Source organism: Melanerpes formicivorus, unplaced genomic scaffold (assembly GCF_026170545.1).
Source record: "Melanerpes formicivorus ecotype bairdi unplaced genomic scaffold, bMelFor1.0.p_v2 SCAF_48, whole genome shotgun sequence".
Lineage (NCBI taxonomy): Eukaryota > Metazoa > Chordata > Aves > Piciformes > Picidae > Melanerpes > Melanerpes formicivorus.
Window position 1 is genome coordinate 3,039,697 of NW_027142400.1, and position 22,468 is coordinate 3,062,164.

A 22,468-nucleotide genomic window follows, 5' to 3' on the forward strand; every position below is an offset into this window, starting at 1 on the left:
CCTGTAACAAGAGAGCTGGTGCAGGTCTCCTTTGTTGCCCATCAGAACCATGCATTGTGTCACTGAAGCTCATGGAGCCACCCAAGAAGATAAAACTGTTACAGAGGTGAGAAATGCAAGTCCTCTGATCAGAAAGCATGGGTCCTCTTCTGTAACTGAACTGAGGCTCCCCTCACAGTGCAAAGCTGCCATGAGAGCAGATTTAGGATCACATCATACTGGAACATCCAAGGCAGTCCTAAATTCCCTCATTCTTTAAACATTCTTTCTTTGTGGTGTTTGTTCTTTTGGTGGTTGTTGTTTTGTTTGTTGGTTGAATTTTTTGGCAGGGATTATTTGTTTGGTTTTGTTTGGGTTTTGTTTTGGTGGAGTTGGGTTTTTTGGTTGTTGGGTTTTTTCTCACTAGCAAGAAATGAAGACTTTGTGTCTCTTTTAGGGACAGTAATGTTTTATTTAAAATTGCCTGCTAGCAGCGTGAATTTTACATGACAGAAGGTCCATGCCACAACACCCTTAAACCTCTCCTCTTTGGTCAGCAAGTCTGATTCTGCAGCAAGAAAATGTGGCATAACCCATCAGGAGATTTGGCATAGACACTGAGTCATGTCATTCACAAGCATATCCCTTCTCCCTGATGACCAATACTGAAACACAGCCTGCTCTGAAGCATCACCCTATAGGCCTTCCCAATGCTTCCTACAAAAACCCCCTCCAATGCAGGCTGTTTGGAGATACACAGATGTGAGCAGCAAATAGGATGGCAAACACAGACAAGAACAATAATAAAGGCATAGATATATAAGCAAAACAAGACAGGCAGCAAATCAGGCATACCTTCCCGTGATTTTTAGTCTAGTACAGTATTCTGTTGGTCTGTGGAGCTATGCCTGGTAGTAAATGTCCAGAAAGGACAGTTCTTACAATAAACCAACCCTATTCAAGTCTCAATTAGCTGGAAGATTAGCTGGGTCAGGGATTAACTGCAGACATACACCTCATAGCAACCATGGCTACCCCACCATGCCACCACACACATAACACAAGGCAAATCACGTCCTGGGCTGTATTAAAAGATATGTGGACAGCAGATCAAGAGAGGTGATTCTGCCACTCTGCTCTGGTGAGACCTCACCTGGAGTACTGTGTCCAGCTCTGGAGGCTTCCATACAGGTAGGACATGAACCTGATGGAGCAGGTCCAGAGGAGGGCCACAAAAATGATCAGGGGGTTGGAGCACCTCTGCTATGAGGACAGGCTGAGGGAACTGGGGTTGTTCAGCCTGAAGAAGGCTCTGGGGAGACTCAATTGCCACCTTCCAGTACCTCAAGAGGGGCTGCAAGAAGGCTGGAGAGGGACTGTTTACAAAGGCCTGTAGTGATAGGATGAGGGGCAATGGTTTGAAATTAGAGAAGAGCAGATTTAGATTGGTTGTTAGGAAAAAGTTCTTTACAATGTGGGTGGTTGAGCACTGGAACAGGTTGCCCAGAGAGGTGGCTGAGGCCCCATCCAGGGAGATATTCAAGGGGAAGCTTGACAGGGCTCTGGGCAACCTGATCTAGTTGAGGATGTCCCTGCTCACTGCAGAGGGGTTGGACTAGATGACCTTTAAAGGTTCCTTCTGACCCAGGAGATTCTGATTCTATATAGCCTGTACTAGCTAGGATTTGTTTTTCACTAGGTTACCTCAATTCCATATTGTCTTCAATGGCTGAAAGTTGCCAATACCTAAATGAGCCAGCCAGCTCAAAAAACCCCAACATGCTGTGTAGTCTGCAGAAGCTGTCCCAAGCATTAGGCAGCTGGTGTGCTGACACCATTGCCTATGTGCTGAGTAACGGTATTTCACCGTTTCTTCACACTCCCTTAACCATCTCTTTCCATCTGTTGTTCCTTGTCTTCCACTGGGATTGCATGCTGCTCAAAGCAGGGCTTTCTGTTAGCACCTAGGAGATAATCTGTCTCAGGGCACCACAAAATCAGTCTGATCAATTCATGTAATTATTGGAGTAAATGTACCGAACTGTGTGTATGAATGGGCTAAGCATAGTGTCTGGACGGAAAATTTAACTCAGAAGTGTTACAAACATTATTCTTTCTTGTGTCCATAAACCTAAGAGATGGAGTGGGTAGAAAAAGAGAGAAAGGCAAAGAGACAGTAGACTGGCAGGCAAGTATGTCTCAAATACAAATACACTAAATTATGAGTATACCGATCAGAAGCTGAGAAGAGCTGAGCATTTGCAACTCCTACTCACATTCTCATTCCTTCTTTTACAGCTATTAATTTTGCATGCTTCTCCATTTTGTTTTTGGATCATCTTTCACACACATAGACCAAGACTTGGATCTTATTTTCACGTATCCCAATGACTTACTGGTGTATCATTTGCATGCACAGCTACACCCACAGGCCGAGGCACCTCTTTCGCTGCCTTCTGTACATGATGATAGCACAACTGCGCTGGTCACCAGGACAACACTCACAGCCTGTCAAACAGATAAGAAGTTGGTCGACTGGGTTCATGCTCTGAAAGAGAACAAGACTGCGTCAATAAATGTAGCACACAGCAGTGAACTGCAAATGACATTTGGTTTTTCCCTTAGGGAGCTAGAATGAGAAAGAACATGAAAGCAACAAAGATGAGAGTCTGAAGAGGAGAGGCTTGCTGTCTAACTTTTAAAGCTCCACAGTTAATGGGAAATGGGAAAGCTTCAAGCAAAGAACAGGAATGGCATTCAGACACAGAGCTTATCTCAGTCCTCCCAGGAAAAGGGATGATCTTTGAGTAGACATAACCCAAATTTCCAACAGTGACCTAAGCTACTGTCATACAAACAGGTTCACTTGTCCCAACTTAAAGAAATAAGCATTACACTTCAGGCGTTCCTTTTTCCTATAATTGCCTCTTGTTAACAGCAGCCAGGACTGCTAAAGGACTGTTCTAGCTCATACCAAAACCCAAGGTGTCTCTTGGCTGGACCAGAATCTACTGCAGGAGGAGAAAGCTACTTCTTCCCACAGAACAGCCCCACCAAGCTGAATCCAAAATCAGGGTGTGCCACACAGAAAAACTATTTTGCCAAAGAGGCACTTGGTAGATATGGAGGTCAAACTGTAAATCCAATCTTTTGAATGCTGCCAAAGTTCAGGGAAACACAGAACTGGTATCTCACATGTTCAGTCTTACATCCTCAGGCCCCACAATCCCACAATTTTGCCAACGCAGAAATAGGTAAGATTGCCTGAAAAGAAAATCAGACATAACTGGAAGTCCATTTTATCATGTTAGCCTGTGGCAGGGGGGACATTATAGAGCAAATTTATTAAAAAAGGACTTGTCAGAAGAAGAAGGAATTGTACCTATCTGGGAGAAGTCCAAGAACTCTGGTAAGACCATTCCTTGTAAAACTGGTATGAAATGCTGTCCATTGTCTTTGAGGGATACCCGTGGACACAGCAGGACTTCTGCTAAAGCAAGACTTGCATTAGTTGTGTTCAAGATATGGTCAATAAATGCAGGCCACACCAGTCAAACACTATTGTAAATAGGAACAATGGAGCAATACAAATACCATGATGCATCAGACAGATGCATCAGCCAGTGCTAAAGAGGTAGATGGTAGTTAAAGGTCTCCCCACCACTGCTCCCTGCTTCTTCCTAGATACAGAGGAAGAATTTGTTTCATTCAGTCTCACAGCTGTGATTCAGCAGTAAATTCTGTTATTAGAATGGTGCTCCAGCATTCACCCTCTCTATCCCCTGGCCTGCACATTAGGGAGAGGGGAACTACATAGCCAGCTGCACAAATATGTCTGTTTTGCCTGGGCTGAAATATACACCAAAGTCCAACACATTACCTTGAAAGTGCTTAACTTCTGAGTGCAACAAAGCAATGCCACAGACCAGAAAATGTCAAGGCCCTATAGGCGGGTTTCTGCATTTGCTCTGCACCTCAGCCTAAACAGTTAGGCATAACACAGGGAGACAACAAAGCCTTTCTCAGCAAGCAGTGTGGCATGCGCTCCTGGGTCACCTCAGGCAGCTGTCTGCCTCCTCCCCTTTCCCGTTTTGCTTGTAGCTGCATCCCTTCTCTAGCAAGTTGTGGATACTTAATGCATGCTCACCTTTGCCCTCAGCTACAAGCTGTTTCTGCTTAGCTAATGCTTTTCTTGGCAAGTGCAGCCAGGCAAGGCAGAGTTCAGTTTGCTTCCCTATCAGTTGAAGCACAGATGACTGGCTCTGGGAAATGCTGCAGATATGGCCAAAATGAACTGAAGTAACTTACATGGAGATGTAAATTGCTCTGTGTTGGTACTCGGCCAGTTTGAGTCTGACCCAGGATCAGGTGTCCAGCCACAGCCAAAGGACAAACCAAAATAAACAAACCAAGAGCTTCTTCTGGGGACATACGAAGAGATTTTCAAGGCAGGATTTATGAACAGAATCCTGTCTCTCCTTAAGGTGCAAATGGGTGAAGCTTAGCAGATGGTAAGTAAAGAATTAAGAATCATGACTTCATTTTATATGGTATTTTTATTTATTTGTTGAGAAGAAGCACTCCATGAAAGAGACTGCTATGCAAAACCCATGACTAGTAAATCTCCTTTGATTCACCTGTTCTCATTAGCAGATTTTTTTGGAAGAGTATATTGCACAGCCTCTTGTGCAATAGCCCTGTGCAAAGTCCACAGATGTAGGGAGATGAACCTCCACAGCACTGATCATACCTTCCAAAGATCGATCAGCAGGAATATGTAGGTTGGAATCAATATGGCAAACACAACACTGTTTACAGAGCTGGAGCACAATAACTAAACAGGTAAACATTAGGCAAATCTGCCACAAACCAAAGTAAGCTACAGAGCTGCCTCTTTAAGACTGCTGCTAGGATAAGAGACATTACTGAGCAGTTTACTCCCTAGCAGGGAATGTGGAGGTTTGTACTGACTCCCAACCTACCTAGCAGGCAGTGACTTGGCAGCCCACCGCTACTTTGCCTGCTTTCCTGCTGCTCCAGGAATTGAGTAAGCTGTGAGCAATCTGCCTCCACATGTCACAACATATGCCTTTCCATGCACCAGAATTAGCACGCTGTTGGGCAAGGTGTAAGGGCCAACTTGGTCACCCCTCTGCCCATCCAAACATTTTGCAGGGTGCAGGGTGCAGAATGCAGCAGCTCAGGACCCTCTGCAGAGGAAGTGGTGGGACTCCCTGTCATCTGCAAAGGAAGACCTTTCAGGCTTCATCTGTACAAGTCAGCTGTTCACTGAAAGTCTCTGTGGTAACTGCAGAGAAACTGATACTCACAATTCATTCTCTGTAAAATTAAAGTATTTAGTAAACATGAACCAGTAAACATCCTCCAGAGCACGGAGACTCACACAGACTTACCTTTGCAGCAGATAGACTCAACTATCAAAATGCCTTGTGGCAGCACTCTCTCTGTGCACCAGGAAAGAAAAGCCAGTAGGGAAAATAAAGGCCTACTCTAGCCACAGTAGGTGCTACTAATGTAAAGAACTGGGTATCTACAAACCAAAAAACAAACAACAAGAAACCACCAAATACCACAACAAAATTTATAAGTATACTTCTTTGGAGACATAAGCATTACATCTAAAGCCACTACCAGGAAGGACATCCCAGAAGTAAAGTCTCTGAGTTAAACCAGAACATTATCCACTGGTTTAAAATGACGCATCTCCACAGATTTCACTGAGCTCACAAGCATATTACTTTTGAGATCCCACCTTCACCCTCCATAGCTTCATCTAGAACAGAGAGTTCATCCATCACCTTGTCATCCATTCATCTGTCGACTGTACAAACAATCTGAAATGAGAGGAGTTGTGTATTTATTACACGTTTCTGAATAAGTCATGCCAAATATCTAGGACAAACAATACATTAAACCCCAAAGAACCCTCTGAAAGCTTTTTGCTTGCTGGAGATAACAATGAAAAAGTAACATGATAGGAAGGCAACAGTAAATCATTCATGAGAATGATTAAAAACACTGTGGGTAAGGTGCAGCAAAATAACAATGAAAAAATATTGTGTATTAAGTAGCTCCTCTTTCAGAGGGTGGAGTGGTTGTGAACAACTTTTAAAAGTCTGTCTTTGTGTTCTTCAGTGCAGAGAAGATGTACCAGATGCAAAAACCATATAGAACTGCACAACCACAAGTGACAGCTTATTCAGATGCCCCATGACTACATCAGGCACTGAAGCAAAAATGCTACTGTGCTTAACATGACTTACACAAGTAAGACGTACCAAAAAACTATGCTAAGGACACTAGTAAGTATAAATTATATTCCTAAGGGTTGATTAATCCTTTACACCAGTCAAGTCACTCACATGAACAGGATCACTTTGGAATTCTAAATCCAAATTCTCTCAGAGTTACAGTGCCAAAATATTCCCAGCTACCACCTAATGTAATTCTGTTGTGGGTGCCATGGTTTCCCAGATGTGTGTGGTAGCCACAAATTATGTTATTAGCATTTATTTTAGACCAGTTCAACTCTACAAAAACGTTTCAGGAGAGTTTGTTTCCAAACACCCTCTCAAGTAAAAAGCTCAAAACCAATCAATATGGAGGAGATTTATTTCTTAAAGAGTTTTAAAATAACATGCATGAGCTTCAAGGAAAAACTAAGCCTCTGTTATGCATTTGCACATTCATTTGGGTCTTATGACCTTTCAAACACTGATTTCAAAAACCATTCCAAACGGTAATATCCTTATAACAAAATTCTGCTACCAGTGTGTCTCCTGGGTTGTTCTCAGAAAGAAAAATCTACATTAGGACAATAAAATTGTGCTAGACTTTACAGACATCACCTTGTTTGATCTGGATTCACACTCAAGCGTATTCTTAGCCTTATTTCTTAAAACAAGCAAGATCGATAAGATTGTGGTGTGTGCATCTGTATATGTGCACATACTTCTTGTGTCTCTTTAATCCCATCTACCCACTCCTGAACACCCTGGATAATTTCAGGTACACTGACATTCAGGCACATGAGGCATGGGTACAGATGGGTACAGTGGAACATCATTAGCACTTCAAGTCAGCTTTTATTAGCTATCATAGAATCCCTATCAGCCAAAACCAGACAATTCATTACACCACACTTGGAAACCATGTGTGTTATCAGGTATTTTAATAGCTACTAGTCTGTGAACATCCCAAGCATACATAACACTTGGCATGTGCAAAACATGGAATGAAGATTCTGCCTCTATTTTCTTAAGTACCACTCCTCTTTTTTTTTTTTTTTAGCTTGGCAAATAATTTAACTCTGGTAATATAGACATTTGAACTGCAAACCACCAGAGGATTCAAAGTCTTCAGCACTGTGTCACAGGCCTGTATTATTTGTTTCATTACAAAACGTAATCCCTGTAAGTTTCATTAGGAAGCCCGCATCAGCTGTACTCAAGCTCAAGGCAAAGCAGACCAAACAGGCAGCAAATGCTGAATTACAACCTACAAATTCAGTATTATCCACTACAAAACCTGTATTGCTCTGCAAAACACTCACTTTTGCAAGAGGAGCAACTCTGCAAAAGATATAAAATCAGACCTCAGAGACAAAATCTTTTCTGCTATGTCTAGCTGTCTGACCTCCCTGCCAAGCAGCACCTTCAAAGGTTTAGGTCTGAAGAATACTAAAATAAAATCCTTTGCCTTCAAAACATAATTTTCCTTTGCTTTCAGCATAAGCATCAGAGATACCTTCTCCTCCTGTACTAGATCTGCTAGCAAAAGCCCAAATGGAAACCCTAGCTGGGCCTCAGGACTGCTTGCAAACCCCAGCTCTCCCCAGCAATGCCCTTGTATTACTCTAAAGCAAAGAAACTCCTCCGCACTCAAACAAGCTGAAAAGTGCAAAACATGCTGTAACCAGCAGTGCAGACACTCAGAAACCTGCCTGACAGCCCACAAGAGAAGGGCTTTGACAGCACTTAAGATCTCCAATGTCTGTCCCCAACCAAGAGATCTGAAGATGGGGGTCTCCAAACCGGGGGCTATTATACCTTGCTCTTAATGAAAAGTTGAAAGCCAATAGGTAACTCTAAGCATTCATTACCTTTCTTTGCTACTTAAGATGTTAACATCTGCTGGGAAATCAGTATGGATAATCACAGAACTGGTTGCCAGACCATCAGTGGCCAAAGAGAGTAGATGTATATGTGGAGGCATTGCAAATCACATGACAGTTGCCGTGGACCTGAGCAATTTCTTTAATGAAATGGAAATGAAAGCATAAATTACTAAAATGATACTGGAAGAGAGATTTAACTTAATGCCCAAGCAGACAGATTTTGATGTCTGAAGCCTGGCTATGACAAGTAGTAGGGAAATGTAAATACAGTGGTTGCTAATGGGCATAATGAACAGGCAGCCAGCTTTGATGGGATGTTCTCAGTTGGAAGCTATATTCTCCAGGAACTCCTTATCTTCCACATCCACTTCTCAGCAACCAGATAAATGTAGCAGGCAGATTTTCCAACCACAAGCACAAAACTGCTGGATAATGCTAGTGTTTGTCCACTAGGCCTATGGCCAAAGGTGCTACCTGGACAAACTAAGGAAAGTGGGCTTCTCCAATGCCTATCACAAACACTTTCACCTACTGCTGAGACACACAAAGACAGCTCCCCAAGTCAGAGACATCCCTTTTCCACAGTCCTCCTACCTGTGCACTGCTGAATGCACCTCCTGATTGTACTTCCACCCCATTTGCACTTTCCATTCATTTGCATGAGTTTGCCTGTTTATTTCCCTTTTTAAACACAGACAGCCTGGGCTTAATTGCTCAAAGGATGTTTTATTTTGTTCTTTCATCCAACCAACTACTGTCTGTGAAATTCCCAACAGACTCCTCCCACAGACAAAGAACCAGACAAGTGCAATGCTAAAGGTACATCAAAAGAGGGAAAAAAAAAAAACAACATGCAAAGCAATTCATTTTCCTGCTGAAAATAAATACCACGATGAATGTCCATGGTATCCCAGCAAACACAGTGAGACCACTCAAATAGCCATGGAGTACATGCAGCCTGATGGCCCAAACACCCATTTTTCTGGTACACCGCAGACAATAGCACTGCTTAAAATTCAGTGATGCACGTGACAGCCTTTAGCCCTTCTCTCAGGCCACATGGACAGGTATTACTCAGCTCCTCAGGAAGCTTGCTAGTTCTTCCAGATGTACCAGTTAGTCGAAGAAAAGATCCATTACTGCTGTGATTTTGGAAAAGGCATTCCAGCAAACATCCAAACAGAGCCAGGATACTCTCTGCTCACTGTAGCCTTATTCATTAAAGCCAAAGTGACAACAGGACCCTTAGACTTGATGGTGCTCTGGAAAGCCACCCCCTACTCTGTTTAATACAATATGGTGAATGTACTTGGTGCCAGACACAGTGTTGGTAAAGGAAGGCAGTGGCCCATCCAAGCAGATGACCCAGTGTGTGGGTCTCACATCAAGCAGAGCTAACTGGAGAGTCAGACCCAGCCTCTCCTTACTCTCATTGTGTATACTGAGATGGTAACAAGAGATCTGGGGCAGAGCCTGCCTCATGCTATCAGCCTACACTAAGCCCTTTCAAAACACTCAGACCCAAACACTAGCTGGGAGATTTTAGCATAAATAATGGCTGTATGTACATCTAACATCATACACTTGCTCTCTTTTTTTTCCTTTTACTAATTCTTACACTAGTAATAATAGCTAACAAGAATGAAAATGCTACAAAGCATGGAAAGGAAGGCATTTCACAAAGTGAGTCTCTCCAAGATCACAGAATCACAGAATAGTGGGGGTTGGAAGGGACCTCTGGAGATCATCACGTCCCTATAGGTACACATCCAGACACGTTTGGAATCTCTTGAGAGATGACTCCACTCTCCCCTGGGTGACATGTTCCAGTGCTCCATCACCTTAAAGAAGTTCCTCCTCATATTTAGATGAAACTTCTTATGTTCAAGTTTGTGCCTGTCACCCCTGGTCCTATCGGTGGGCACCACTGAAAAAGACTGGCCCCATCCTCCAACACTTAAGCCTTCACCTCCTACACTTCAAGCCCTAAGTGACAGGATTCCTGATTCTCTGTTGCTGAAGCAGTGGCTCATTTTGTGCTGTGTTGTTAAGTTACCAGGTTAGAGGAGGGGACCCTCTTTCTGAGTGCTGTACAGTCTCAAAACATGAAGGCAGCAATTCCCAGTAAACAGGTTACCACATGCTTTGGGGGTGACACTTTCCACTGTCTGTCTGTTCTGACTGAGGGATGCTGAGCCCAGCCAAGTCACCATGAAGAAACATGGAATTAAAACAGAAAGCTCAAGCCACTTACTGTGATCTGCCAAACAGCAATGCATGTGGAGCTCCTGAACAGTAAACCTAAAACTGACCTCTGTCCTTGCTGCTGATGAGCATCTAGTGTCAATTCTGGTGTATTTTGGACTCACACCTCCCCAGAGGTTGCATATTCAAACCTGGCATGTAAATAATTAAACTTTCTATACACATTGCTGAGATAGGAAGAAATACTACTGCTATTCAGTCTCCAGTGTAACCATACATAACCTGGGCCCCCTTTCCATTTCCTGAAAATACTGAATTTACAGCCAAAGATACAAAGACAACACAAAGAGGAATTACTTACTCAGCCACTAAGGGCTCCTGCCCTCGCTGAACAAAATAACAGCCCTGAACCAGTCGCTGGGAGATAACATATACAGCTTACAGCAGAGAAAAAAGCATTCCTCAAGGCCAAGGTTACCAACTGGCTATTGAAATAGGGTCATGTTTATAGCCAACCACATCACTGAGAAAGGACAAACATGCTGATGAATAAACTGCAGAGAGGACACAAAGTTGTCTTTCAGAGAATATAAACACTCATGATTTTCAATAGAATTTTGATTTTGTAGCATTGTAAGAACTGACTAAGGCAACACAGAACAAACTTGAGTGGTTCAGGGCTGAACTGAATGATAATAAAGCATTCCTGTGAGAAGGAAACGCATCCTAAGGTCCCCTGTAGAAAATTTCCTATTATCAGATGTGAAATCATTTCCCAACCTAGACTTACTAATGCCATTTAAAATGTCACAACTACAGAAGTATATACAAAATCTGCTTAGTTTCTACCAACTAAACACAAAGCACACAGGTGGCCTGTATTTTGAAGGTTACACAGCAATGTGAACCTCAGGATTCAGAAAATCATGGTATTTTTAAGTGTTAGGAAAGAAAATCTCTTTCCATCTTGTCTAAGCCATGAAACAATAAAGTGAACAAACCGTAAATATTCGGTAAAAATGTTCAGAATCCAACATTTACTATTAATGGTTTGGTGGAAAAAAAAATTAAAATAAAAATCAACAGCTAGACACAAAGAATGTTTGGCATAACTTGGAAGAATATGACTTCATCTGGATGGAACCTTTCACAGAAGGAACACTATCTTAAAAGGTATCTCTAACTTGATGACAATTCACATACTGTATTAAAAAATCCTTCTTCATGCTACTAATCCTACCTAGCTGCTCAGTTATTCATTATGGCAAATAGCACCAAATCCAGGGTCTTGTTTTTCCTTTTGCTGCTGAATAAAGTGGTGTTGACAGCAGCATGCTTTAGCACTCTTAACTTCTTAAGCTCAAAGGTGGTGTAGCATGGAACTAAAGCCACTAACAGAAGGCATTTAGCAAGTTACACACATTGCATATTTTCACAGGAAAGGAATTTCTGATGTGCTTTTTTTGCTTCACACAGTTTTATGATTTTTTTTTCCCTGATATATTTTAGAGATGCTTATTTTACCCTGATCCTCTTCCATGTGTTTTAAAAGGTATTGCTGCGTATTTATCAGAGGCATTTATCATACCCTGAGTAATTTTTAACTTTTTCAAATGCAGATAGTGAAGTCCAAGGCAGACTCACATGGCATTTTACAAAACTGTATCCTGGCTACAAAGACTTGCTATTCTATAGGCTGAGAAGAGACATAAAAGTAAGGCAGCAGCCATCATGTTGAAGGGTCTTGTTTAGAAAGCACTGAGAAGCGCACATTTGTCTCTGGCTGCTCCATCTAAGGGAGCAGGATTTTATTAATGGGTAACCAAAAGTGTAACAATAGCCTTGCTTTTGTGATTTGTAAGAAAACCTGATTTATCAGTCACATTTATATTTAAATGCAGTTCTTCTGTACAGCACTCCAAAAATGTTCAAGACATACTTGAAGGTTCAGCAGCAGGTGTGCTTTCTTTGACCACACCAACATCATCAAAATCACCTGGAAACCTACATTTCAAAACTAACTTCAGGCAGGAAGAGATTTAGAGCATATGACATTATTTAATATCACTACTAATTTTATCTTTATTCCCTCTTTTCCTCTATACACCCACAGCCACTGAGAGGCTTTACCTTATTCAGTAATACACAATGACAGGCACAGGAGTACTGCTCTGCTGAGGAGCGTTCATAGGGGTGGGAGAGTTGTTTCATCGCTCTATTGATAAAAATAGTACATTTTTTACTACTTGAACGTTACTTATGTTAGATGCAAAATAGAACACAGGGAAGAAAGGACCATTTTTCTGCTTTTTTAAGCGACTGTAAATTCAAACATGTATGTCATTCAGTTTCCCGGTTCACCCGAGGGCTGACAGTATTTACATTAGGCACAAAGCGTGTGCTCATGGTGATCGTGTCATCCTTCTACAAGGCAGCCCAAGCATTCAGAGGTATCCAAACAAGTCTTTATGACACTGAAGGTAAATAACAGGCTCTTTCCTGCACCCTGAAAGCAGGCTGTACAGGAAAAATACCACTTATTCAGCAACTTAATTACTTCAAATTATTCATAAAATAGTTGTTGTGATGTCAAGCATTCGGTCATTGCCAGTCTATTACGAGTCACAAACCACGCAATGTTGATTCTACAGCACTGCAGACATTGCCTCCCTCAGAAGCGCAGCCCGGAAAGCCTCGCCCCAGCCACGGCCTGTGCTGGCTGCCCCGGAAAGTGGGAGCACAGGCTCCCCGGGGCCCGCTCAGCGCTGCCTGAGTGTCTAACAAGAGACCGGGGAGCCGGACTCGGACCTTTCCCGAGGCTCCAGGCGCAAACTCGAGGGGCCCCTCTAGGACTCAGAACATCCCTATCGGCTCCCTAGAAGGCATAACGGCTCGAAGAAGCGGCCGAGCACGCACCCTGCAGCAGGGCGCGAAGTGGCGCTAGGCGCAGCGTGTGAAGCTCCCGGGAGAATCTGTCAGCGCACGCAGCAGGAAGGCCAGGGAGGCTGAGAACAGCCCGAACTCCCCGACCACGCGGCCGCGGGCATCCCCACCCCCTGTCTTGCCGCACTGACTCAGCCTCCGCAGATCCCGCGCCTCCCCCGGCCAGCGTGCTCTCGCGAGACTCTGTCAACGTAGACGCGATGTCCTCTGGGGCACTTGGAGGGGGGAGGGCAGAAGGGGAGGGAGGCGAAGCCAGGGTGTCTTGATTGATAGTGGTCACCGCCAGTGGGTGAGAGGGGTGTTCAGTCCTCAGCCAATAGCTTCGCCCAAAGACGAGAGACGAGCCAATGGTGGGGGTGGGGGGCGGGGCACACGGCTGGCTGATTGATCCCAGCTTTGGCGTTGTTCAGTCAGAGCGAGAACATTCTAGAGGTGAGTACGAGGAAGCCATTGCTGGGGTCCCATCATCTGCCCCCTTCTGCCTGAGCTGCGTGCTGGCTGCCGCCTCTCCCTCCCCCCCTTCCCTTTTCTTCCCCTTCCTTCTTCTCCTTTTCCTCCCATGTGTTGCCCCTAACGATGCCCCTGATTGTGTCTTGCCCGCAGATTGCCCGGCACTGCTGTCCCTGCTGATACCGCCCGCCCCAGGACGCCGGGACCCGGAGGCAGCGGCGTCCGCCTCCGCCTCCCTCTCCGTCTGGATATAAGCGCCCCCACGGCCCTGTTCTCCTCGCACACTCGGCTTCGTCGCAGCCCGGGGCGAGCAGCGTTGGGTTTATGTCTTTATTGGACGAAAACGGTGAGTTCTGGCACTAGGCAAGGGCGGACGAGAGCAAAGGAAATTGAGAGGAGGGCTTGGGTCCTGTAAGTTGAAGGAAGTGGGTTGGGCATCCTAGGCAGGACCGGGGCGTCTGGTTGTCGGTAAACCGTGGGTAGTGGGGTAAGGTTTTGTGTAACGAAGCGCCTGAGGTCTTTATGGGAGGGAGAAGCAAGAGGAAAAAAGGTAAAACCCCTAAATGCTCGAAAGTTTTAGTTACAACTGTTGGACGGTTGTGTATTTCTGTTTTGCTTCTTACTGGGTTTTGGGGGTTATTCTTTTTTTCTTGCAATTCCGTACCCCGCCATGCGAGGAGACAAGATGGCGGCGGATGGGGCCGCGCCTCCCCGCGCTGTGGGCGGGCGGGGAGGGGGCGGCGGCGGCGCGGGATCTGTGGCGCAGTTACAAACCCGCCCCGGGGCCTTGGTGGGAGGAGGGGGTGCGCCTGCTTTTCGAGGTATAGCCCCAGGGACGCGGGGTGGGGGAAGGCAAGGAGGCGGGCAGCAGTCGTGGAGTGTCCCCCTCTCGTGGCTGGAGAGCGCATGCGTGGCTAGAGGCGACTTCCCCCATCTCTTTTTAGGGCTGACTCAGTCCTTAATTGCTGCATTTATGACTCATCACAGGGCTGGGGAGGAATAGGGGGCGGGCGGGGAAACGATGCTTTGCTTTGAAGTAGGGAGTCTATTGCCTTCCCGCTTTTTCTTCCTTGCATGGCGTTTTGGGGGAGGTAGGAAGGGGGTGGCGCTTGGGATGAGGCGTCCTAGGGACCAGGAGAGGGAGCTTTAGTCTACAGCAGACAAAAGCTGTAATCTGGAAGGAGGGAAAACCGCGTGTTCCGTCCGAGACCTCATGCTGAAGTCACGGAGATACCTGCTTCCTCAGTGCTTCTGCAAGCACGTGCTCAGGTCATATGGTGGCTCTTCTCAGACATCTTGGGGAACAAAGTCCACGGTGTACTTTGTGCTGAGGAAGTGCAAAACTGCATCTCGGCTAATGTAGAACACAAGGCACGTACAGATCTGCTTGCTTCTTGACTGAAGAAATGTACACCTAACTACAGGGAGTCAGAACTGTGTGGAACCAATAGTTGTGCTCGTATGCATAAATACTAATACGGCTATTTTAATGTGTCAATGCTTCTGTCATTGATAACATGACGGTGTGTCATAACACGCATGCTGCAGTCACGGTTGCCTGCATAGTCAGGCAGTTGTGGATTAAGTACTCAGATCTGATTATAGAGACACATGGTAAATTAAATATGCGTATACCGCTTAAGGCAACTTTTAATAGTAGGATTCATCTTCCTTCCCCTACAAAAAATCAACTGGAAAAGCTGCCGCATTCCTCTGTACTTGTGCATTGCTGGCCTTTGTACAGGGAAGCAACTTAAGTCAGACTTCACCGGGTGTTGTTAAGTCAAAATTCAAAAGAAGCTGCTACAAGAATCCCTAAGTGAGAGAATTACCTAATTAACAACTCTTCTCCACTCCGTGTATAAACTGTTAAGCTGCAGATTACTGCTGGTTCATCTTGGATTTCTCAACATTGTGACAGACTTTGGTGTATGTGATAGGTTCCTGCTGTGATGTGGAATTTAAAACTGTTTTCCAGATCTTCTCTCCCGATTAACTGCCCTGCAGCTTGAAACATATCACATGACCCTCTGGGTGCAAGAAACATTAATCTCCACAATAAAATAAAGCATTATTCATTTTTTTTTTTTTTAATTAATGGCAACACTCCTTCAGAACTGAGTTGTACAGAAAACAGTCTTGGCCAGTGTGTTTTGAGTAATAAGAGGGTGGGGAAGTTTGTTGTGTAGTTGAGGAAAAGTTAATTAGCGATGCAATTCAAGGTTGTTGTTTCCAACTCCAAGTTGAAGAAAGCTGCAGCATAAAGAATTTGGTTTGGGTGTCTTTTTTTTCAGTCTAAATACAGCCACTTGTATATCTCATTGGTACAGGTTAGATTAACTTTATTTTCTGTTTGTTAACACTTGCAGAGCTGTTGCGCAGCCACTGGTACCTGTATTGGGGAAACATAGCATACAAGCAAGAACCTTACAGCCTCGGTGGCGAAAATTTTTTCATGTCAGAGACCGAGAACTCTTGCAGTCGTTTATGTCATCCCGTCTTCTCCAGACAGAAGATACCAAAAAACTGCAATCAAAGATCTCTTCATCTTATTGATAAAGCTACTAATAAGGCAAAATGTCTGTCAACGTCAACCGCAGTGTTTCAGATCAGTTCTATCGCTACAAAATGCCCCGTCTGATTGCCAAGGTAACTTACTAACTGTTGGTCATGTTTCACACTACTTTCTGTCTCGATAGAGGAAGAGAGATGTGAGATAATGATATATTCAGACAGTGAGAGGGCAAGAATATGTACTCCTTCCTTTCCAGACTAAGTGCACAGTAGCTTTCCTAAGAAGACACTGCCAAGAATTTTTTATACATGGAAAAGGTCTGTTGTGGTTACTTTATCTCTTAACTGCTTTGTTTGTTTTTTTTTAGGTGGAGGGCAAAGGAAATGGAATAAAGACAGTTATAGTCAACATGGTTGACGTTGCAAAGGCGCTTAATCGGCCTCCAACGTGTAAGTGGTCTGGAGCAATTGCATTTTTTTGTTCTGTGCTGTTAACGTTTGTTGTAGTAGTGTTAAGTAGCTAACCAAGCATTAATAGTATGCTTTCAAGATTTGTAAGAAAGCAATGAGATTATCTTGAGATGAAATAATACACTGTTGCTTCTTTCGGTTCACTGACTTAGTGTTACACGTGAGTTAAGACTTGAGCACACTGGTGGTTATTCCTGTTTCTTTACAGATCCTACCAAATTTTTTGGTTGTGAGCTGGGAGCACAGACCCAGTTTGATGTTAAGAATGACCGTTACATTGTCAATGGATCTCATGAGGCGAATAAGCTGCAAGACATGTTGGATGGATTCATTAAAAAATTTGTTCTCTGTCCTGAGTGTGAGAATCCTGAAACTGATCTGGTGAGTGCTCTCCCATTAGTACTAACTGGAAGCACTTCATTAAATATTTATGGAAGTGCTGCAGAGTTAATAGCTAACTTGAATACCAGTGAGGAGAAAATACAGTATGGAAATGTGTATCTCTGGGAAGGTTTTGCATTTATAGTAGTTCAGAAATTCTGAGCTAAATTGCTACTCCTAGATTTGCTCTGTTTGGGCTGATAAACCATTCAAACATCTGGCTTAATTCTGTAGAGTTAATAGTGTAAACACTGGTTTATACTTCAATGCATAATGTTCTGCAAATGGTATGTTAACTGAAGCTTGGTGGTTTGGTTTTTTTACAGCATGTCAATCCTAAGAAACAAACTATAGGCAACTCTTGCAAAGCCTGTGGCTATCGAGGCATGCTTGACACAAACCATAAACTCTGCACGTTCATTCTCAAAAACCCACCTGGTAAGTGTGTTTTATTTGGTTGTGTGTAAAGGGAATTCCTCAGCATGTGTGCTGTTATTAAAGCAGAAATAATAAATAGTTTGCTCTAGCATAGTGCTAGAGTGTGTTTGTGGGTTAGGATGAAGTAGCTGTGTTCATAGTTCCAATCTGAGCAATCTTTTCCCCTGTGATCCTGTATCCTTGCTAAGTAGATGCAAGTATTTATGGAGAGTTGGGTTTGTCTATGCAGAACAAAACTTGGTAGGAGGAGAGCTGGTCAGTAGGAGCTAGTTACAGTTCTGCCTTTTAAATCAGCATGAGGTAGAAGGGTAGGAGTTAAAATCACTGTAGTAAGTGCTAATTAATTTCTGTGCAAGCAACACTCTGTAGTAAGCATCTAGTTGCCTGCTGCAATTTAAGCTTGCTAGAATAAAAAAGTCTAACCTATTCCAGGGGTCTCTGTTTTGTGAGGTCGCCTGTTATATAGGCTTTGACAAACTTAGGTCGTCCCAAGAAACGAGACTTTAACTGGAACCAAAGGTTTCCCTGGCAAATGTACATCTGCCCTGAATGTCTCCGGGGATGGGACCTAACTTGCTGCCTCTAATAGCATCTGAACTCACCTGGGGGTTTGGCAGAGGTGTGGTAGCACAGTTAGTTTTCTCTACCTGATAGAATACAACATTAAAATTCACTTGCAGAAAGTGGTGACACTGGTACAGGAAAGAAAGAAAAGGAGAAGAAGAACAGAAAAGGCAAGGACAAGGAGAATGGTTCTGTGTCCAGCAATGAGACACTTCCACCCCCACCACCAGAGGAGATTACTCCTCCACAGGTTGTGGTAAGTAGAAGGGAAGGTGGGGAGATAAGGGTATGTGGTGTCTTGATCTGATCTAAAACTTCTGAATCACTGGTATACCTTCAAAGTCAGTATTGCACTGAAAGCTCTTGCTGTATCCAGAGCTTAACTGTTAGAATAGAAATACCTGTCTCTTCTCTATAGCAGCTTTATTAACTCTTCAGTAATGGTGTTTGTACTCTTCTAAGTGAAAGCTGCCTACCCTTTACAAAACAGCTCACCACAAAGGAGTATCTCACAAGCAGACCTAGATAGAGTAGTAAAACTGCACTTAGAAGTAACCGTGCAGATTGCTACAAATTCCAAGTCTAGCTTCCACTGCTTTTCTAGATTTGTCTGTCGTCATCACATTCTGACTTTCAAACCATAGTGTTAGCCTCTTATTTAGGGAAAAATTAAAGGTGCCTGTTTATAACAATGCTCTTATGTCTGTGTCTAGGAAAAGCATTTCACCTATTGCTAAGCTTGCAGAAAAGTTACATGAACCTGTTGGTTTGGGTTTGTTTTGTAGGAGGAGGAGGATGATGATGACTGGGGTGAAGACACAACAGAAGAAGCCCAAAGACGTAGAATGGATGAAATCAGTGACCATGCAAAGAACCTCACACTTAGTGAAGACTTGGAAAGAACAGTGGAGGAGAGAGTCAACATACTATTTGATTTTGTGAAGGTGAATATTCTTCAGTTGTTGTCTTGGTAGTGTCCTCTGCTGTAATTGTAGAAAATAGTGGTAGGGAGACCTAAAAGCAAGCTACATGAGCTTCAACCAAAGTAATGGTTCCACAAGTGGTGGAGGAGTTGATGCAGACCTTGGTATCTTTAAAATACCTGTATGTGTTCTTTTCATAGAAAAAGAAGGAAGAAGGTGTCATTGATACTTCTGACAAAGACATTGTAGCAGAAGCAGAGAGACTGGATGTAAAGGCCATGGGCCCACTGGTTCTCACTGAAGTCCTTTTTGATGAAAAGATTCGTGAACAGATCAGGAAATACAGACGTCACTTCCTTCGTGTAAGCAGTCGCTTCTGCATCTAGTGCAACAGCTCTTGGGTCGTTTTTTTGTGGCACCTACATAGCTCAGTTTTGGATTGCTTGGTGCTATGGGGAAGTGGGCTTTCAGTAAGAGCTTGTTTTTTAAACCAGCCCTTGGCTAGGGAGAACTTCTGGGAGGGATAATTTTAGTATCAAAGTGAAAGAAGCAGTAGCTCTTCCAGAGATGCACAAAAATCTAAGCTAATTTAACTGCTTTTCTTTTCATCACAATTCTAGTTCTGCCACAACAACAAGAAAGCTCAGAGGTACCTTCTCCATGGCTTTGAGTGTGTGGTAGCCATGCATCAGTCTCAACTTATTTCTAAAATACCACATATTTTGAAGGAAATGTATGATGCAGATCTCCTGGAAGAAGAAGTTATTCTTGGCTGGGCAGAAAAGGTAAGGTGTAGTATTTCACATATTCCACTAGCTAAGATCTGAATGCAATGTGATTTCTCCCTACAGGTGTCTTTAAACACCACAAGTTACTTATAGGGGAAACCTGACTTTCAAAAATGGGCTGTTCAGGGGGGTGAGGTTAGAGTTCTGAGTTAGGCTCTCTGTATATTTGAGTGTGAGCTGATGTGAACTCCATCAGTACTGAACAAAGTCTGTGCTTATTTGCAGGCCTCAAAAAAATACGTTTCAAAGGAGCTTGCCAAAGAAATCCGTGTCAAAGCAGAACCATTTATTAAATGGCTAAAGGAAGCTGAAGAAGAATCTTCCGGGAATGAAGAAGAGGATGAAGATGAAAACATAGAGGTAGGCTAAAAGCCTTGTTACAGTGTTTTTGCTGCACTTAGATCTTAGGTAATAGATAAATGACTTTTTTGTAACTGTACAGGTGCATCTTAATGGCCAAAGATAGTCCCTGTGTAATGGTAACCATCTCTTCCACAGTAGTAGTGCATGAAGTGGAAGATTGGTAAGAGGTATTGTGCATAAAGCCTTGGGTTTTAAAGAGTCAGTGGGTGGGTGCTTGTTAGAAAAGCAGGACAAGTGACCACTTCCCTCATGGTTTAGGCCTAGGTACATCTGTTAGCTACACTCCAGCTGACTGGCTGAGAGGTGTTCTGGGTTGGTTTGTTTGCATGTGAGGTGGTTGGTTGGTTTGGTTTTGTTCCTCCCAGTGGTATCTAGAATTGTTCCTGAGCAGGAGATCCTGCATGTTAAAGTGTAGTCATTCTGGCATGCCTGAACTCTACCTTCATGTCAACTGCTTCACTAGGAGGTCCTGTGCAGTGAGTGCATTTCAGAGTTCCTGGGGGCAACTTCTGGCAGTAGACAGAAAAGCTATTAAGCAGGCGGGTGCTGCAATACCTGATGCTGAAATTCTGGTTTGCTTAATGGCAATAGGTGTCATAGTGAAAGTGTCTTGTCTCCACAGGTGGTGTACTCTACAACTGCCAGTGTACCTAAAGTTGAAACTGTGAAGCCTGCAAACAAAGATGACGATATCGATATTGATGCCATTTAAAGTGATGCAACATAGCTTCCAGCATAATAATGCAAACTTCTCTGCATTTTCTGCCAGAAGTGTGATTTGTATGTGCACAAGCTGAAATGGCTTAACATCCTGCTACTCTTTGTACTCTAAAATGTATCTTTTTACTGTGACTGGTCTTGTGTAACTAAGCCTAATACCAAGGAGTCAGCACGTTGGTGAACTGATCTAGTTTGCAACTGGCATGTTCTATTTTGTGTTTTTCTAACTTGTGTTGGACACATACTTGGAGCACATTTATACAGTTGTGGAAATAAAGGATTTGGTTTTGGTCAATCTTGATATGTGACTCTGAACTCCTTTATTTCTTTTCTGAGTAAGTATTAGCACAACTTGAAGTATGCAAGACAAAGGACAAAAATGTCTTGAATGAAACAAAGTTGGAGTCTGTTCCAACAGTGGAACTCTGAAACATGGGCACAAAGCTTGTGTTACATCATCTACACTGTAAGATGTCATAATGCAAAAGGCGTCTGCATTCTAATTCTTGCAGGCTTTCTTGAACAAAATCTTAAATGGGTGTTTATGAGGTGGTGAGGTTTTGTTTGGGGTTAGTTTTTGTGAGGTTTTCCATAGCTCCATTTAAGTATAGTTTGTGGTGCCTCAAGTGGGGCTGAAGGAAACCAGTACCTCTAGTTCATGGACTGCAGTGCTACTGTGCTTCTGGCTATGGCCACTTGAACAGCATTACCATGCCAGATAAACCCTCCAGCCTGGACTGGGGAATGAAAGGGCATTATGTTACCTTGAAGTAATGTGTAGCTGTGGGAGTAAGTTTTTAGGTCCCAAGTGTCAGTGTACCTGATTCTTGTAGTGTGTGAAGAGAGGCTAAGGATGCCTAAATGGGGAAATGTGTCACACGGCTTTGGCCTGGGAGTGTTGGGTCAGTGGGGATTTTGGGGAGTGATTTTAGTTGTTGCCCCTCACAGCCTTTTGCCATGGAAAACAGATTGGTAAGAGTGAGTGACAAATGAGACTTTGGTTTGTTTTCATTTGTGAGATTCATATTGGAAGTTCTGAGAGGTTCCAGTACTCTCACAGCTTCATTTCCTAAATCAAAATTGTTACAGCAGAATTTATTATGAGAGAAAGGGGAAGGTTTTGTTTGCTGGTTACAAGAGCAGTGTTTCGAGCTGCAGATTTTCCTCTCCAAAACAGTGGGATGTAGATCTGCACCTGTTGCCGCTGCATCGCAGGTGGCCCTTGCATCGACTTGTCACTGGGCACCAACAGAGGTGACAGACAGATGAAAGAATGTAGCATTTGAAAGTTGTCTTTTATTTTGGGTGGGTGTTTACTGTTTTTTTGGCCTGGTACTGGTGTAGAAAAATAGATGGGCAGGTAACAGGAAAATAGAGTCTCTGGAACTCTTTTAAAGCAAAAAAGGTAGTTTCAGAAGCTTAGGGGGAGGGTTAAAAACCGGCTGGCATCCAGGTTTCAGCCCTGCGCTCCTCCATCTTTGTATCACCAGGTCAGGCATTAGTAATACACGGAAAAGGAAGCCCTTCGGCAGTATCTCCCAGCCCTGTTGGTGATGCAGGGTTGTGCCTCCCTGCTAGTCACCATTTTCAGT

The 22,468-nt window shown here is 43.6% G+C and overlaps 2 protein-coding genes and 1 non-coding gene across 7 annotated transcripts in view; 2 read left to right on the forward strand and 1 right to left on the reverse strand.

Annotated features, from left to right (window-relative positions):
* Positions 1–13,409, reverse strand: part of LOC137452072 (uncharacterized) — a 58,202-nt gene extending 44,793 nt beyond the window's left edge. The window contains exons 1-6 of one of the 3 annotated variants that reach the window (XM_068160177.1): positions 13,238–13,409; positions 12,452–12,536; positions 10,371–10,512; positions 5,753–5,834; positions 3,362–3,466; positions 2,421–2,487 (exon numbers count right to left, since the gene is read on the reverse strand). In XM_068160177.1, the coding sequence (XP_068016278.1) occupies positions 2,421–2,487; positions 3,362–3,466; positions 5,753–5,810 (230 nt within the window). In that variant the 5' untranslated portion in view covers positions 5,811–5,834; positions 10,371–10,512; positions 12,452–12,536; positions 13,238–13,409. Of the gene's footprint in view, positions 1–2,375; positions 2,488–3,361; positions 3,467–4,287; positions 4,408–5,752; positions 5,835–10,370; positions 10,513–12,451; positions 12,537–13,237 lie in introns of those variants that run through there. The other 2 variants (XM_068160178.1, XM_068160179.1) reach the window with 2 other exon arrangements.
* A 217-nt stretch (positions 13,410–13,626) lies between these two features.
* On the forward strand, positions 13,627–21,177 carry EIF5 (eukaryotic translation initiation factor 5). 3 transcript variants are annotated; one of them, XM_068160184.1, is made up of 12 exons: positions 13,627–13,696; positions 13,868–14,060; positions 16,084–16,363; positions 16,597–16,678; positions 16,908–17,080; positions 17,407–17,518; positions 18,199–18,338; positions 18,868–19,026; positions 19,206–19,367; positions 19,626–19,790; positions 20,019–20,153; positions 20,779–21,177. In XM_068160184.1, exons 3-12 carry the CDS (start codon positions 16,292–16,294, stop codon positions 20,866–20,868), a joined length of 1,290 nt encoding a protein of 429 aa, XP_068016285.1. In that variant the 5' UTR covers positions 13,627–13,696; positions 13,868–14,060; positions 16,084–16,291; the 3' UTR covers positions 20,869–21,177. The 3 variants fall into 3 exon arrangements, with proteins under 3 accessions (XP_068016285.1, XP_068016284.1, XP_068016286.1); XM_068160183.1 differs by lacking the exon at positions 13,627–13,696 and having other exon boundaries at positions 13,784–14,060; XM_068160185.1 differs by lacking the exons at positions 13,627–13,696; positions 13,868–14,060 and adding an exon at positions 15,064–15,085.
* LOC137452113 (small nucleolar RNA SNORA28) lies at positions 17,872–17,995 on the forward strand. The gene has a single exon (XR_010989968.1). It is a non-coding gene; the product is annotated as a small nucleolar RNA SNORA28 (small nucleolar RNA).
* Positions 21,178–22,468: the final 1,291 nt, after the last annotated feature.

Coding starts and splice junctions, on each gene's coding strand:
- EIF5 (XM_068160184.1), top strand. CDS start 16,292: ATGTCTGTCAACGTCAACCGCAGTGTTTCAGATCAGTTCTATCGCTAC. Junction 19,027..19,205: donor TACTATTTGATTTTGTGAAG/GTGAATATTCTT, acceptor TTCTTTTCATAG/AAAAAGAAGGAAGAAGGTGT. Junction 19,368..19,625: donor ACAGACGTCACTTCCTTCGT/GTAAGCAGTCGC, acceptor TCACAATTCTAG/TTCTGCCACAACAACAAGAA.